This window comes from Alligator mississippiensis, chromosome 15, assembly GCF_030867095.1.
Source record: "Alligator mississippiensis isolate rAllMis1 chromosome 15, rAllMis1, whole genome shotgun sequence".
NCBI lineage: Eukaryota > Metazoa > Chordata > Crocodylia > Alligatoridae > Alligator > Alligator mississippiensis.
This window is the reverse complement of record NC_081838.1, coordinates 5,525,709-5,543,674: the sequence shown is the minus strand read 5'-3', so window position 1 is coordinate 5,543,674 and position 17,966 is coordinate 5,525,709. Positions and strand designations below refer to the sequence as shown.

General features: G+C 61.1%; 2 protein-coding genes across 4 annotated transcripts in view; one reads left to right on the top strand and one right to left on the bottom strand.

The window, feature by feature from the left end:
* Window positions 1-375: 375 nt before the first annotated feature.
* Window positions 376-16,717, bottom strand: GAL3ST3 (galactose-3-O-sulfotransferase 3). 3 transcript variants are annotated; one of them, XM_019497577.2, is made up of 4 exons: window positions 16,523-16,717; window positions 12,529-12,562; window positions 5,094-5,304; window positions 376-3,769 (listed from the first exon to the last, which is right to left on the bottom strand). In XM_019497577.2, exons 1-4 carry the CDS (start codon window positions 16,700-16,702, stop codon window positions 2,611-2,613), a joined length of 1,584 nt encoding a protein of 527 aa, XP_019353122.2. In that variant the 5' UTR covers window positions 16,703-16,717; the 3' UTR covers window positions 376-2,610. The 3 variants fall into 3 exon arrangements, with proteins under 3 accessions (XP_019353122.2, XP_059574475.1, XP_019353126.1); XM_059718492.1 differs by lacking the exon at window positions 16,523-16,717 and adding an exon at window positions 14,768-15,012; XM_019497581.2 differs by lacking the exons at window positions 12,529-12,562; window positions 16,523-16,717 and adding an exon at window positions 14,768-15,011.
* The window catches only part of SF3B2 (splicing factor 3b subunit 2), a 44,356-nt gene continuing 35,858 nt past the window's right edge, over window positions 9,469-17,966 (top strand). The window contains exons 1-2 of the mRNA XM_059718414.1: window positions 9,469-9,587; window positions 11,135-11,242. Coding sequence (XP_059574397.1) covers window positions 11,152-11,242 — 91 coding nt within the window. The 5' untranslated portion in view covers window positions 9,469-9,587; window positions 11,135-11,151. The remainder of the gene's footprint in view (window positions 9,588-11,134; window positions 11,243-17,966) is intronic.

Sequence of the window (17,966 nt, the reverse complement as noted above, 5' to 3'; positions counted from 1 at the left end):
GCGCCTATGGCCCTGGCCGGCAGCCACAGGCTTATCATCGGGGGGAGGAGGGTGTCTGTGCTCTGCTCTCTTCATCAGTGGGGTCTCCCTTCACCTGCTGTGTCTGCCGGTCTCCCTCACACCCCCAGTCTGGACTCTCCAGGCACCCGTCCAGGTCCAATCTGCCGGCCAGGTAATCCCACGCACAGCAGACCCTCACCCCCACCTCCCAGATCCAGGGGATGCCACTGTATCCCTAGATGCAATGCCCACCCCAGAGCCAGCTGCATCCCAGAAGCAGTGCCCCAGAGCTGCCCCTGTGCTCCATCTGAATCCCAGCAGTCCTGTTCCCACCCCCCCACCCCTGGCCAAAGCCAGACACTGGAGCCCACCAGGCACCTCGCAGAGTCCTTTATTGACCAGCCCCAGACCCCAGCATCAAGCCCAGTCTCGCCCGCAGGCCCTGGGTGAGGGCCAACAGTGCATTGTGCTGGCAGCAACAGGGAGGGGGTCAGAGCCAGCACCAGCCTGGGAATGTTGCTTTGCTGTGTGTGCATGCGTGTGCATGTGCAAGTGTGTCACATACCTGTGTTCTGTGTGTTGGATGCCTGCACTGCGTGTGTGTGTGTGTGTGTTGAATGCCTAGGTTCCAAGGGGGGGGGAGGTGCAGGGTGGTCCCAGACCCCTGGATGGTCTGGGGTGGGAGGAGAGGGGTGTCTGAGGGACAGAAAGAGATGGGACAGAGCCCTGGTGTAGGTGTGACTGAATGTGTAAGTGTGAGAGATGCGTGCAGGAGGGTGCAGTGAGAGATGAGGGGGGCTCTCTATGTGCAGCTCTGCATACAGGGGGTGGACTGTGTGTGAGGCATGGGGCAGGGAGAGACTGCATGGGCGTGTGTGAGAGAACGACGGTGCAAGGCCAAATGCATGTGTAAGAGCAGGCAGGTGTGTACAGGCATGAGGGGCTGTGTGCGCACATGGGTGCCAGGTGTTGCAGGCCACGTGTGCTTGACAGACGTGGCGCAGACAAGGCGCACAATGCGAGGGGCTGCACCTGGGGAAGACCCCTGCAAAGCACAGGCTGGGGGGCAGCTCTGTGGAGAAGGGCCCAGGAGCCCTGGCACACCAGACCCACACGAGTCTGCCATATGGTGCAGCCGCACACAAGGCCAGTGCAGCTCTGAGAGGCATCAATGGATGCAGGAGGTGCAGGACACGGGCGGTGACAGAGTCTCTGCTCAGCCCTGGTCAAGCCGCATCTGGACGCTGTGCGCCGTTCTGGGCTCCGAATTTCATAAAGGGCGTGGAGAAGTTACGAGGTCCAGGGCAGGCAGCAAAGTGGTCGAGGGCTTGCAAAGCAAACTGAAGGAGCTGGGCAGGTCCGGCTTGCGGAAAAGGCATTTAGGAGGGGACGTGACAGCAGCCCTCAACTGTGCAAAGGGCTGCCGAGAGGAGGACGCGGCCCCATGGCTCGGAGTTGCAGCAAAGCCAGTTTAGATTGGAGACCCGGAAACACATCTTCACTGTCAGAGCAGGGAGGTCCTGGGAGAGACGCTGAGAATTAAAGGCTCTCATCACCGCCGGGGTTCAAGGAGAGGTTGGGCAGCCACAGTCCGGGGATACTCTAGGGGCCACGATTCCTGTGCTCTGCTGCAGGGATCTCCCAGCTCTGGGCTGTGCTGCTTGCCCCCACCCCACTTTCTGCTCTGTGAGTCTAAGCCTCCCCCAGAGGTGCTGGGTGTTGCTGCAGCCCAGGCTGGGGATGGGCACGGGGCTGTGCCATTGCTCCTGCTGGAGCTCTACCTGGAGGGTCCTGGGTAGAGGGTCTTGTCCCTCTGCTCAGGATCTGACCAATGCTGCACTGGGGGCAGGCAGGAATTTCCTGACTGGTCCAGACTGGAAGGGTTTTGCCTTCCTCTGCAGCGGGGTCACGGCCTCGGCCTGGGGTCTCTGGAGGGAATATTAACAACCTTTTACAGCAGTAGGATGCTGGCCGCTGCAGCCCCCTGCTTTCCCTGGGGCAGGCTGGGGTGCCATGCCTGGTGCTGTGTCAGGGGTGACAGTCATTTAACAAGAGGTGGGACAAGGGATTTGTCTGGGATGGTTTGGATCAGGATGATCCTGCCTCTAGCAGGGGTTGGACTAGATGTTACCTCTTGAGCTCCCTTCCTGCCCTGCGTCTCTGTGATTGTAAGAAGATGGGGGTGTGCAAGCAGAGGGGTGCGTGTCTACAATGTGGCTTATGTGTATATGCGGAGCGCCTGAGGCTGTGTGCACGGTGGGGGAGGGCTCTGTGTGCGTTCAAAGGGAAGATGTCCGTGTGTGTATGTGTGTTTGTGTGTGTGCGCGCGTGTAGGCACACAAAAAATGATGCGCACACATGTGAGCGCATGCATGCAAAGGAATGATGTCCATGTGTGTTTGTGTGTGTTCATGTGTGTGCAGAAGGATGATGCCCATGTGTGTACGTGCACGTGTACACAAGCCTGCAGCAACTCCATTCACAGCAGCCGGGCAATGCCACCGGGGTTTGAATCCAACCCCACCCAAGGGTCCTACACCATCTCCCAGGCCAGCAGTGCAGCCCCCAGCTGCCAGGGTCCCCAGTCCAGAGAAGCCCATGGGTGGCGGCTCAAGTGGCCTTGGGCAGCAGGCTGCGGCGTGGGGGCAGCAGCCGGGGACCAGGCCGGGCCGGTGGAGGGGGGCCACGGCGGCGCCGGGAGCGCAGGCTCTGCTTGCGCAGCAGGTAGCGGGAGTACTGCACCTCGGGCATGACCAGCTTGAGGCAGCGTGGGTCCGGGGGAGCGCCTGAGCCGGGCGGCAGGTCATAGCCCACGATCTCCACCTGGGCGCTGGGCTGCCAGGGCCGCAGCTCCTTGTTGCGGATCTGGGTGGCGGGCCGGGGCTGGGGCCGGCCCCCAAAGCAGGTGCCCACCAGGCGGTCGCGGGCGGCTCTCAGCGCCTGCACCTCAGCCTCCACGCAGTCCCGCCCGGCATGGTTGATACGGGCCCAGAAGGTGGCATTGAAGTGGGCATAGAGCCCGGCGTCCAGTGCGTTCCAGGCCCGGACTTGGGCAGCGACGCCTGGGGCTGTGCCATTGCCCCGCGACTGCGGTGCCCGCATGTTGAGCTTGACATAGAGGACATCGTCCAGGTCCCAGTTGAGCAGGCGGCGGAGAAGCACCAGGGACTCATCGAAGTACTCGGCGATCATGACCAAAGCGAAGGCGTCTTCCACTTGGCGGATGAGGCCAGGCAAGTAGGTGGCATCAGCGGGATCATGGTCGTTGTCGCCGCCCAGGTCATAGACCAGCGTGTTGTGGGCGTACATGGCGTACTTCTCCTGGGGGCGGTAGTAGGCCCGCGGCTCCTCCAGGAAGGTGGCAAGGGAGGCGTTGGGCACACGCCGGAAAGCCGGGCAGTACTGGTTGTAGTAGGTGAAGAGCGACTCGAACATGGCGACGGGCTCACGCAGGATGGTGACGTAGACGGTGTCGTTGGGCATGAGGCGGTGCAGCTCGGCGGCGCGGAAGCGCAGGTGGCTGGCGATGAAGGCGGGCGGGCGCGTGTGCGGGTGGACGTAGCGGGCTGAGAAGTCGCGGGGGTAGCAGAACTGGTGGTCGCAGGGCGGATGGGGCAGGGCCACCGTCAGGTTGTGGCGCTCGGCGAAGCGGAAGAGGATGTTCTGCACCGTGGAGCCGGCCGTTTTGTGCGTCTTCAGGAAGGCCACAGCCATGCGCTTCGGGCCCGGCGCTGGGGACGGGCAGGCCGGCGCGCCTGACTTGGGGGGCCTGAGGAGGGGGGGGGTGGGGCGTGAGGGGTGTGGGCAGGGCATGAGGGGAGGCGGTGATGCTGCCGCCACCCCTCCTCTTTGGGAAGCCCTGTCCCTGCCATGGCCACAACCATCCACAGCCCAGCCCTGCCATGCTACTCCCACCCACAGCCCCACCCACTTCCCATAGCCCCACCCCTTAGTATAGCCACACCTTCGTGGACATTCTTCTTCCCATAGCTCTGCCCTGTCATGCCATAGCCAGCCATAGCCCTGCCTCCAGCTGAAGCCACACTCACCCATACCCCCGTCCCTGCCATGGCCCACCCCTGGCCATGGCCCTCCCTGCTGTGGCCACATCCAACTGTACCCCCTCTCCTATAGCCCCTCCCCTACCAGGTCACACCTTCCTGTTGCCCCTCCTCTTTCCATGGCCCCTTCCTCTCCCATTGCTCTGCCCCATAAACTCTCTCCAGCCCACTTCACAGCCCTGCCTCACAACCCCTCTGAGCTCCACCCCCTCTCCATCTTCCCTGTAGCCCTGCCCCATCCCCTCTTGTCCCTCCCTGCCATGTAGCTCTAGACCAGTGTCAGACCTTGCCCATATACTGCCTTGGCCCGCCCCAGTCTCAAGCCCTGCCTCAAATCCCTCTTGCAAACCCCCAGAAGCCCTCCTTGTTCCACTCCCAAGCCCCACCCCCACCCCGGGAGACATCTCTAGCCCCACCCCACCCTCAAGCCCTGCCCATAATTTGCCCTTGCCCCTCCCTTCCACATAGCCCCACCCCCACCATCAAGCCTGCCCAAGCACCCCTTAGCCCCTCCCCAAGCCCTACCCACTAATGTCCCTAATCTCCACCTCCAAGTCCCACCCCCAATTCTCGCTAGGCATAAAGCACTACCCCCACCCTAAAACCCTGTTCAGACACACCCATAGCCCTGCCCCTGCTTCAAACCCCGCCCCCAGTTCCATCGAGCTCCACCCTCATCCCCAAAAGCCTGTAGCCCTGCCCCCAGTTCCTTCTAGCCCCGTCATTGGCCCCAAGCTCTGCCTCCAATATTCCCAGGCTCCACCTCCACCCTTAAACTCCGCCCCTGCCATACAGCCCCACCCCTGAACTCCCACCCAGGCCCACCCTCAGCCCCACCCCTGCCTCCAATCCCACCCCCAGTTCCCTCTAGCTCCGCCCCATACCTGCCATCTAGCCCCACCCCACCCCAAAGCCCCACCCAGGCCCATCCTTAGCCCCTCCCCACCCCTGCCATATAGCCCCCCCCCCGGCCTCGCCCCGCCCAGGCCCACTCTTAGCTTTGCCCCTGCCCTGCAGCCCCACCCCGGGTACCAGGAGAGGTGGGCGCCACGGTGCAGCAGGAGGCTGAGGGAGGAGCCGAGCAGCAGCAGCAGCAGCAGGGCGCGGCGGCGCGACAGCATCTTGAGCGCACGGGGCGGGGCGGGCGCGGTGCAGGCCATGGCGGGCGGGGGCGCAGCGACCCACCCACCCTGCTCAGGTCGCCACGGCGAGGGCAGGGGGGGCGGCCGACCGCCAGGGGCGCCTGCGGGGGGACATGGGTCAGGTGGGCCTGCACACACACGTGCACACATGCATGCGTGCATGTGTGCACACCTGGTGCCCTACTGGGCCTTGCCTGTGTGCATGCACATACATACCCCATGCACACACAGCTGTACACACAGCCTCAGGCACACACACCTACATGTGTGTACACACACATGCTGACCTGTCTTGGCCCCATGTGCATACATATGGCTGTGCACACACGCATGTACACAGCCCCATGTGCACACAGCTGTGCATGTTGCCCCACCCCTGTACATACAGCCGTGTGCGCACACATACATGTGTACACACATGCACACGCTACCCTGCCTGGGCCCCTTTGCACACACACAAATGCACATAGTCATACATACTGCCTGCTCCCTGAACATACACATACACACATGTACACACACATGCTGCCCTGTCTTGGTCCCTGTGCACACACACTGCCCCACCCCCTGCACATACACCCATGTCATCCACACACACTGTCTTGTCCTGCCCCTGCTTACATGCCCTGTGCCCACATCCCCATGCCCACACCCCCATACACACACAATTCCCTGCATCCATACTGCTTGGCTTTGCCCTGTGCACACACCCACCATGCACACAGCCCTGTGAACATGCACACTCTTCCACACTCCTCACCCTACCCCAAGACTCACGTTGTCCAGTCCTTGTGCATGTGTGTGTGTGCACACACGCTGTCCTATGCAGCCTTGCTTCTGGGCACAAACAGCCCTGAACACGCACAGCCCACCCACCCACCTCCCAGCCCTCCCTTGAAAGTCCATGTGCACATTTACCCCTTTGCACACTCCCACCCTGCTCCTGCACACCTGTCTCTCGGGGCCTTTGCACACATGTGCCCAATCTGAGACACCCTGGCAGATCCCGGTCTAGCCTGACCCCTGCACACACCAGCATTGCCTGAGCTGGCTGTTACACCCAGCCCCAACCCCACCCCAGAGCCAGCTGTATCTCAGTGCTGGGTACAACCCCTGTTATACCCAGTCACCAACACACCCACCCCAGAGCCAGCCGCATCCCAGCCAGGCGCCCCTCCCCCTCCCCGCCAGGAGCCATGTTCCAGGACACACTAGAGCAGCCAGGCCTGCGTGTTCCCGTCCCTCCCACCTGGATGTGGGTCAGTGCCAGCACGGGAGTGGGGACCCATGGCCAATGAGCAGGTGGAGTCGGGCTGGGCAAGGGCGGGGGCCAGAGTGAGGCTCAATGGGCCGTGTGATAGGAGCAGCCGCTGGCTTTGCGTGTGGTGCTGTGGCGCCTCCACACAGAGCAGGCTGTGCCTGGGAGGCCGGAGAGAGCCAGGGCTGCAGGGCTGCAGCCAGCTTGCGGGGGGCATCGGGGCTGGGGTACAAGCCCCTTGCCAGGATGCAGCTGGCTCTAGGGTGGAACATGCCAGTAGCCAAATAGGACAGAGACAGCTGGCTCTGGGGGGAGCTGGGCCTGGGGATACATGGATCCCAGGATGCAGCTTGTTGGGGGCGGGGGGCAGGGGAGGCATATACAGGGATCCTGGATGTAGCTGACTCTTGGGGGCATTGCGGAGAGGAGGGGAGGGCAGATCCAGCTCAGTGCAACCAGCACAGACCCTCCTGCCAGGGGTTGGCATAACCCCTTCCTCCCCATACCTTCAACCCCCAGGCCAGAAATTGAGGGCAGACCCTGCCCAGCTCCCTGGTGACCCAGCAACCTCTTGCCCCAGCTACTCCCAGTGCCCCCTATGCCCCGAGCCAGCTGCATCCCAGCACCAGGTCTATGGGCCAATATGGTGCCTTGGGTGAGAGCAGGGGCGCTGGAAGCCCGGACACCTGGGTTCTCTCCCCGCTGCCCTGATCCTGATGCCAGGCACGCTGGGAGCAGGTCAGGCCCCTCTCAAGAGCTGCAGGTGCTGGGGCAGTGGGAGGCCAAGAGGTCCCCAAGGGGTTTAGACACCTCCAGAACCTAAAGTCCCCCTCGGCCCTGCATCCTCCTGGTGCTTTAGCGTACCTGGCCCCACTCCCCTCCCAGAACCAGAAAAGAACCCAGGAGTCCGGGTCCGCGCCCCCGTCCAAGCCCCTGGGACGCTCCCTCCTGCCAGCTGGGAGAGACCCCAGGTGTCCCGGGTGCCAGGGCCTCTGCACACCCCCTGCTCGACCCCATTAGATACAGCTCCCCTTCCACAGCAGGCGTCTGCAGACCTGAGCTCAGGTGACAGCTTGGCAAGAGGAACCCAAGGCAGCCAGGTCGGCTTTCACCCTCCCCCATCCCTCCTCTCAGCCCTCGGGGGAAAGGTAGGGTTACTTCAGCCCTGCCCCTCCCCCCATCCCACCCCAGCTACGGTTACAGGGAACTGGGACAGGCCGCAGGTGAGCTCAGTACAGGTCCGCCTCCACCGCGCCGGGGCTCGGCACCCAGCCCCCTGCTCTCACTCCCCAGTCCCGGAGGGAACCCAGGTGTCCAAGCGCCTCTAGCCCACCGGACCCCCATCTCCCTTCCCAGCATAGAGAGAACCCAGGCACCCCGGCACCCAGCCCTAAGCCCCTAGACACCACTCCTTTCCTGTGCCTGGGAAGGGAACCCAGGTGTCCTAATTTCCGCATTCCCCTGCTATAACCCACTAAACCCTGCTCTCCTCCCAGAGCTGGTAAAGGAACCCAGGGGTCCCGGCCGCACCAGCCCCTGCCATTCCCCTCTGCACCCAGGGCCAGGGAGAACCCAGGCGGCCAGGCTCCCCTGCCCTAAGGCGCCAGACTTCACCCCCCTCCCAAAGCTGGAAGCACACCCAAGTGTCCAGGCTTGCACCCTGCTCCCAGCCCCTGCCCCCACTGCCAGCCCACAACTGGAGAAAGCCCGGGTGTCCAGGCTCACGGCCCCCCTGCTCTCAACTTCCAGTCAACACTCCCCTCCCAGATCTGGAAAAGCACCCAGGTGTCCGGGTCCAGGTTCCCTGCCCGCCCCATGCCTGCTGTCACAGACCTGACCCCAGTCCCATCTCAGGGCTGGGAGAGATCCCAGGGGTCCGGGCTCCCAACCCCACCTGCTCAACACAGAGATCCCAGGCATCCAGCCCAACTGTAACCTATCTGTTCCTATTCCCCTCCCAGAGCAGGTAGAGGACCCAGGTGTCCGGCCCCCTTCCTGCTGCCCCCCTCCCCCCCCCCCCGCAGCCCTCACCCCCCCAATCCCAGGCTGGGGGAGAACCCAGGCGTCCTGGCTGGCAGCCCGGGGGCTCGGACCTACCGGGAGGAGCAGAGCAGTGCCGGGATCTGGCTGGCGACAAGTGCGCAGGGGATTTATAGCAGAGGGACCAGGCACAGCGCCAGCCTGGCACAGCTCAAGGGCACCCACGGCACTCGAGCGCCTGGGGTGGGGGTCATGGAAACTGCCCCGGGGAAGGACAGCTCCCGCAATGGGGCAGGTGGGCTCAGCCACTGCCCCCATGGGGTAGCAGAGTGGGTATTGTGGCTGGCGGGTGGGGCTGGCAGGGTATTGTGGCTGGCGGGTGGGGCTGGTGGGGTGGAGCAGCCCTTCCAGGAAGGCTAGGGCCCTGCTCAGGTATGGGCTCTCATTGTGTTGGGGCACTGTCTGGTGTGACAGGCCCCGATCCTGGCCTGGGAGGTTTGTGCCGCACCCAGAACCTCCTGATCTTGGCTCAGGGGTCTGTACAGCACCTGGCTTTACATGGCTGTAATCTCAGCCCCTGACTGGGAGCCAGTTCAGCCCCGCTCCGAGGCTGACAGCACCCGCAGGCCTTGGTGTGCATGCCCCTTACCAACCCACAGTCTCCAAGTCTCAGCTCCTTCTCACCAAGGCCAGCTCCCTGCCCAGTCGTCCAGCTCCCAAAACCCCCAGGCTGGGGCTTGCCCCAGCTCTGCCAAAGATGTCCTGCACTGCCCAAAAAAGCAGCGTGGGTAGCTCGTACCATGGGCACAGCGCTCAGGCTGCTATCACGCCTGCCCCTCTCATCGGGATACCCATGGCTCTGTCGTGGCAGTCACAGCGCTCAAGGTTGCTATCACGACACGTGCTTGCTCTCATGATGCTCACATTTATATCCCCCCGCCGTGGGCCTGTATTGTGACCCTTGCTCCTTTCTGTCCCAATGCTTACAGCTCTGTCACGATAGCCAGGGTGCCACAGCCACTGTCACAACAGCCACAGCTCTTATCGTGACTCCCTTGGATCAACCATGACAGTGACTGCACTCACGGCTGCTGTCATGACATGCCGAGCTACTGTGACGGGTCGCGACGTGCCAGGCTATCACAGGTCTCTGCCTTTATTATAACCTTTGTACCTCTTATTGTGACTCCCACAGGTCCATCATGATGGTCATGGCTTGCTCTATCATGACTGCCATGCCAAGGCTACCACGAGTCTGGCATGACTCCCAGAAACACACGTGGTCCTATTATGACTCCTCCATCTTGCTGGGGTTGTGTCACGATGCTCTCTAGCCTCACCATGACACATACCGCAATGCCCATGGGTCTCTTGTGACCTTGCTTGTCTATCACGATGCCCATGGAGCTGTCATGGTCCCTGTGACTTTATTGTGATACTCACAGGCTTGTTGTGACTCCTGCTCCCCTGGATCCCATGGCTCTAGCATAAGTCCCCACTGCTCTCATGACTCTCCACTCTTCTATCATGTCACCCATGGTCTCACCGGTCCATCACACCTCCCAGTCCTATCACGACTCCTGCAAGTTGGTCATGACAGTCACAGACTCCTGCGGTTTTGGTGTGACCCTCATGGCTCTATCACAGCTCCTCCAGCCTAGATCGTGACTCCTATAGATCTGTCATGACACCCGCCTCTCCTATCACAACTACTGCCTGCACTGCTGCGGGTATTGTGGCTCCGTCTTGACTCCAATGCCGTCTATGGCCATCCTATTGTGATGCTAGCCAGCCTGTAACAACACTCACCAGTCTATCATGACACTCACGATCTATTGTGACAGTAGCTGGTCTGCCCCAACACTCATCTTTCTATGGCACCCCCGTTCTATCACGGTGCTACCTCTTCTATCCCAACACGCACTGTTGCATCATAACACCCATTGTTATATTGTGACACTGGCCAGCCCATCACGTGTGTGCCATTCTATGGCAACGGTCGCCGCTCTATCGTGACACTCACTGTTCCATCGTGATGCCAATCCCAGGCCTGTGCCCCTCCCCCATACTTGTGACCCCCACCCCAGATGACTCGAGTACCACCATGCCCCCCCACAACACAGCCCGCATCTCCTGTTCTGGCGCTGGGGCCTGGCTCAGTCCCAATTATCCTCCTCCTAGCTCCAGCAGGCACACTGGGGGAGCAGAGGGACTGAAGTGGGCAGGGCCATATCCTACCATCCACTGCCCCTTCCAGCACTCAGTATGGTGGCTGCCTCCCTCTACGGTCAATAGGGCTGAAGCTGGCACAACAGCTCTGGGCTGGGGGAGATATTGCCTCTAGTCAAAACAGAAGCTGTCTCCTCCACCCAGCTCCGACCCTCCCAAGCACCTGAAGTCCTGCCTACAGGGCAGGCAGGGGCAGGGGGCTGAGGTGGGTAGGGAGGTGGGGTTGGGTCCTGAGCAGAGGATGCTCGGCATGAGAAGTGTTGTGTTATTTAATCGTGTATGGACATTTTTCTATCTATCTGAGACCTAACAGAAAATACACTTCCGTGCGCTTGAGTCTCACTTAGCTTCTCAGCATGCCACGTATTAATTTCGGAGTCATAGCTGACTCAAAGATGAACATGAGTCAACAGCGTGACAACGTGATCAATAGAAATCAACCGCACTCTATTATGTATTAACAGGTGCATCTAGGGAGGTGATGCTTCTCTACGTGGCACTGGTGAGGCCGCAGCTGGAGTACTGCATTCAGTTTTGGGCGCTGCACTTCAAGAGGGATGAACTTCTTCATGGTAAGGGTTACCAAAATCTGGAATGGGCTTCCAAGGGAGGTGATGCTCTCCCCTACCTTGGAGGTCTTTAAGAGGAGACTGGACATGCACCTGGCTGGGGTCATCTGAACCCAGCACTTTCCTGCCCAGGGCAGGGGGTTGGACTCGATGATCTGTTGGGGTCCCTTCCGACCCTGAAAATCTATGAAGTCTATGAAATGTACATACTCAATTTACATCAACCACATAGAATAGCTAGAGATAATAATATACATGAAATAATATTGTAATACAGGGTATATCATATCTGTAATTATGTATATCATTTATAACATGGGGGGTGCATGCATGCACATGTGTGTGTATGAGTGTGTGCATACACGTACTGTTGCGGCTCAGTGGTAGAATCCTTGTCCATTGTGCAGGAAACTTGGGTTTGAGTCCCACACGTGCATGTAATGCACAGCCATTGAGGCGCCAAATGTCTGGCCTCTGGATGTGTCTCAAGAGCCTCAAGTGGGCTTGGAAGGTCTGGGCAGCCTCCACCCCCCATGCTAGGTGTATGCATTGAAGGTCCTGGTGACCTCTCGTGCCTACACGGTGATTCAGAAAGATTGATAGGTTGCCTTCCATGTGTACATACACTGCTGTATACCATATGTATACGTGTTCATCCATTTCTATAAATACATACAGGTGCATATACATATATACACACACGTACACGTGACTGTGCATGCATGCGTGCATGCACACACATTTAGCAAGGCAAGGCAATGCAATATCATCCCAGCTCAGCTCAGCTCATGCCCAGGAAGCATGACAGACCCACAGGGATGTGTTCTGGGTGGGTATTGGGGTCAGACTCATCTAGCCACAGGACCCACTTCTGGCAGCATCAAGCCCTGGGGTCCAGGGGCACCCAGCATGGTGATAGGCCCAGAGGCCAGATCAGGCTCACAAGAAGCCCCATGGGCTGGGTGTCTGATGCTGGACAGAAAGAGAAGGCTGGATGGATGGATGCTCTTATTCAGCATATAATACATGCAAAGCAATGCAATAAAATAGAATAGAATAGAATAGCTGGAAAGTATGGCAGACACAGAGACATGCCTAGAGCATATATTACATGCAGACACATGCTATTCACTAGCAGAAAATATGACACAACGTTACAATATGTTAAGATAGAATAGCTGGAAAGTATGGCAGACAGAGACATGCCTAGAGCATATATTACATGTAGATACATGCTATTCACTAGCAGAAACTATGACACAACGTTACAATATGTTAAGATGTGTTACCCATGAGATGAGACCAGATGAGATGAGATGAGAACTGGAAAGCATGAGAGAAACACACGCCACATATAACGTATATATAATTGATTATGCTATACTGTAGAGCTACACTATATATTTAGCATATAATATACTATACTATACTATAATAGGTTAGGGATTCCCAGCAGACCCCACTGGGGGCAAGGGGAGGGCACCCCCCTGAGGGGTAGGCATGCAACAGGGAGTACCACATGTGCAGGGGAGGTGGTGGGGGCAGGGGTTGGCATGAGCCCTGGCATGACCTCTGCACTGGCCTGGGCTGACCCACCCCAGCGGGGAGAGAAGTGGGGCACGGAGTTGTCTATTGACAGCAGCGCCCATCAATAGGACAAAAGAGTCAGCGCCGGGTGCTGCGTGACTAGGAGCACACTGCACCCTGCCCCAGGGCCCGGAGGGAACCCAGGTGTCCAGCTCCCAGCCCCTCTGGGTCTACCCCACCAGACCCCAGTTCCCTCCCAGCACTGGGAGAGAACCCAGGTGTCCAGGCTCTGAGTCCCTACCGCTCTAATTAGACCCGGCCCAAGGCTGGGAAATAACCCCAAGTGTCCTGGATCCCAGCCCCAGTCTCTCCCCCTTTGAACCCTGTAGTCCCCACTCTGCTCTCAGCCCCCGGACAGAACTCAGGCGTCCGGACTCCCAGCCCCCCCCATGCACCCTGTGCAGAGCTGGACAGCTGGGCAATGGGCACCTGGCAGCAGCAGGGGGGCCGGGATGGGGGCAGGCTCCAGGGAAAGGGGCTGAGTCAAGCAGGACCCACCCCGTGAGCTCAGGGAGCCACCACCGGGGCAGCAGGAAGGGAGGGGAGGGGAGGGGAGGTGTGGTGCGCACATGCACTCCCATACCCGTGCACTCATATATGTACACACTTGTGCAGGATTACACCCAGGTACCCACCCACGCACACTCCGTGGACATACATACACCTTGCCACACTTGTGAGCACTCGTGCATCTGTGCACTCATAGACATGAGCACATGGAAACACACATGTGTACACACAGACACATGCACGTGTGAGTGTGTGATCCCACAGTCCTGCCGGACTTGCACCCACCATCCATCCATGTACATACCAGGGGCTGGGATCCCTGCTCTTGCACACTGTTTGCAGGGGTCTCTATCACACACATATACACGTCTGTACGCACATGTGACCACACAGCCCAGCTTGCCTATGTTTGCTGGGAGCAAGGATCCTTGCTCCTGCATGGATCTTGTGTGGGTCTGTGACTCACACATGCACAAACATGCACACACAGAGGCATGCACATATGCACACACAAAGGTGTGCACACATATATACACAGAGGCATGTGCACACACATGCACGTGTGCACACACAAGGCTACACACAAAGATATGTACACACACAGGCATGCACACACACGCCTACACACAGAGGCATGCACACACAGGCACTTATACAAGCACACACATGCAGACATTCACACACACACACAGAGAAGCACAGGACAGACGTGCATGGAGCCAGGGACACACATGCGGGTACACACAAACATACGTTCCCACACACACACACACACACACACACACACACACAGAGGAAGTCACACATGCAGTCATGCACACACGGGCATACAAGCATGTACACACATGTGCACACACATGCACATATGCACAGAAGTACAGACAGGCAGGCACACAGGCAAGCATGCACACACACAGAGTCACAGACACAGACAGGCGGACACACTCATGCACACATACCACAGGCAGGCATACAGGCACACGCACACACACACTCACACACACACAGAGCGTAATCCTGGCCCCCCCACCACCCCACTCCCCCCCCCCACGCCGTGACTCCGTGTCCCCCGCGCGTGGCAGCGCCGGGCCGCAAGTGCCCGCATCCCCCCACCCGCGCCTCCATCCCGGCCCGGTCCGCGGCGGGGGGAGCCCGGGCGGGGGTGCAAGGGACCCGGCATCCGGGCGGGAGACGGAACCCAGGCGTCCGGGGGGACCCGGAGATCGGGGTGATGGGGGGACCCGGCGTGCGGGGATCGAGGGGGGACCCAGGAGCCCGGACGGCGGGGCGTGGAGAGCAGGGGTCGTGGGAGGTGGGGGGGGGGACGGACCCGGAGATCGGGGTGGTGGGGGGGACCCGGCGTCCGGGCGGGGGCGGGGGGCAGCCAGGGCTCGTGGGAGGGGACCCGGCGTCCGGGCGGGGGGCACTCACCGCATCCCGGGGCGCCCGGCCCGGCCCCGCGGCCGCCGCATCCCCGGCTCGGGATCGGGGCCGGCGCGCGGGCGGGGATCGGGGCCGCTCAGCGCGGCGCGGGCGCGGGCGGGGGGGGGCCCATCGCCATGTTGCGGTGGCGGCGGCGGCGGCGGCGGGTCAGGTGGCCGCGTGTCCCCCCCCGGCGCCGCCGCAGCCCCCCGCCCCCGCGGGACCCAGGCGTCCGGGCAGGCACGCACCGGGGAGCCAGGTGTCAGGGACACGCGCACACACGCACGCGACCCGGGTGTCCGGGAGCGCGCACCCACGCGCACACACGGTGCACGCACACAGAGCCCCCCCCCCACACACACAAGGATGCACACGCCTGCACACGGCCCTGTGCACACACAGACTCCCTGCACACGCACACAGGGGTGCGCACACATGTACATGGCGGGCGCACATGGGACCCAGGTGTCCAGGAGACACAGACACAGACACACACGCTCCATGCCTGTGCCCACTGGAGTGTGCACGCACCCCTATAGACAAGCGCACATGGGACACAGGCATCTGACATGCACAACCCAGGTGTCTGGGACACCCACACCCCAATCTGTGCATGCATACGTAAGCTGTCTGCGTGCACACACACACATACCGCTGCACATGCATGATTGCACATGCGGGGACCCCCCCGGCACACGCACAGGGCACCTCACCCACACAGGCTCCCCACTCACACATGCAGCAGCACACACCAGTACAACACAGACCCCATGTACCTGCCCAGCCCTGCCCTGTACATACAGCGTGCAGCACGCACACCCCCAGACAGCTCTGCACATGCACACAAATGTGCACATATGCACACATGGGGCACAGCACCACAGGGCATGGCACAGATCCAGTGCCACACACCAGCACCATCTGTGCACACGCAGGCAGGCTCCCTGAACATGCACACAAGTGCACGCACCAGTGCAACACCCCCCACCACACACGCACACGCACCTACATGAAGCCCTGCCCTGACACAACCCTGCACATGCCATGGGGAGCACATGCACCCCCAGGCTCCACTGCCCTGTAGAGACCCACCGCACACACATGCAAATGTGCACACACTCTCTGCAGGAACACATGAAAGGCACTGTGATACAATCCCCTTTCCTCCCCCTGCTTCATAGCACAGGCACACGCAGGGCTCTGCACCCTATCCTGGCACATGCACTGCCCAAGACACACAGGCACCCAGGACACACATGCGCCTGTCTGCACTGCACCCACATCACCCAGTGCACACCTGTGTATGCCCCCCCACACAAACAAACATGCCCGCACACAGATGCTACCATGTATCCTGTAACAAGCGGGTGGAAACAGGATAGGGAGACCCATATGCTTGCGTGTGCATGGCACTGCCGAATCTGCACACACTGCACTGCTACACACACACACGCACACAACCCAGATATCTGACACAGAGAACACAGGCATCCAGCATACATGCACACAGAGAACAGAGGTGTCCAGGAGACACACACATGCACACACAGACCCCCCATATCCCACACACACACATACCCACATACACACACAGAACTCAGGTGTCTCAGACACACACATGTGCACGCACAGAGAACCCAGGTGTCCCGGGGAGACAAACACTCAGGACCCAGGTGTCCCAGGGATGGACATATGCACACACATCCACCCCTTGCCCGCCCCCCAGGCCCTCCTTTGCACACACACTCACATGCTTGTGCGTACCTCACACGCCTGGGGCTGCACCTTGCACGACGGTGGTGGCGCTGGCGCCAGGGCGGGGGTGGAGGGGGCTCCAGTTACCGCCTGCCCCACAAAGCCGGCAGTGTGGCGTTGCACCCCTGCGGGCCCAGGGAGGGGCGGGGGCCGGGACCACAATGGGCCTCTGTGTGCCTGGCCTCCCATGGCCAGCAAGGGCAGGGCAGGGCGGGGTGGCGGTTGGCAGGGGCTGCATGCAGACCGGGGCACCCACCACAGCTTGGAGCTGTGGATCCAGGCATCCTGGCTCCAAGGACCCCAATCTCAGCCCCGGTCCCCACTGCCCTCCCAGAACAGGGGGAGAACCCAGGCGTCCAGGCTCCAAGTTAAGTCCCCGCAAGTCCCCACATCCTACCTACGACAGGGTGGAACCCAGGGGTCCGGGCTCCAAGAACCCCCTACTCTCTCCCCAAATCCTCACTGCCCTCCCAGAGCTGGAGAGAACCGAGGCATCCTGGCTTCTACCCCACCTCCCATAGACCCAGGCCCAGGCAGGGGCAGGGACCCTGTGAGTTCCTCCCAGAGACCCCAGCCCATGGGCCCAGCGTGTCCCCCCCCCCCCCAGAGCCCAGACTCCTGGCTTCTCTCCGGCTCCAGAAGGGAAGTGGGCTGGGGGGTGAGAGCAGGGGTGCTGGGGGCCTGGGGGCCTGGGTTTTTTGGGAAGAGAGGGGAGGCTGGGAGCCTGGACCCAGGTGCCCCCCTTGGTGGGCTTGGCCTGAAGGCTGGCTGCTGGGTTCTCTCTGGCTGCGGGAGGGCAGTGGGGGGTGAGTGGTTAGAGCTGGGTGCCTGGGAGCTGGGAGGCTGGTTCTCTCCCACTCCCACTCTGGGAAGGGAGTGGGGCCTGGGGCGCCTGGGCTCTCTCCCTGGGCTCTCCCAGGTCCTAGGCATGCTCCAGGCAGGATTAGCCTCCCCTCCCCCTCCCAGGGGCTCAGGTTCCCTTCCAGTTCCCCCCCAGGCCCTGGCGAGGGCTCAGTCAAACCTGTTCTACCAGGTGGGGGCGGGGCTGAGCCGGGTGCCCCCATGTGGGCAAGGGGGATGATACAGACGGGAGCCAGGTAAGGGCTCCCTGCCCCCCCCCCCAGCCCTGTGCCCACCTATACCCAGAGCACAGTGGGGGAGGGGGAGGGGGAGGGGGGGAGAGGCTGGGAGCCTGGATGCCTGGGTTCTCTTACACCTTGGGGAGGGGAGCAAAGTGGGGTAGGAGTGAGGGGCACTGATAGGGATGGGGGGGCAGAGGGCTGAGGGTCAGGAGTGGTGGGTACCAACAGGGCTGGGGGCAGGGGGCTGCAGGTCAGGAGTGAGGAGGGAGGAGGCAGGGGGCTGCGGGTCGAGAGTGAGGAGGGGGGAGGCAGGGGGTTGCGGGTCAGGAGTGAGGAGGGGGGAGGCAGGGGGCTGTGGGTCGGGAGTGAGG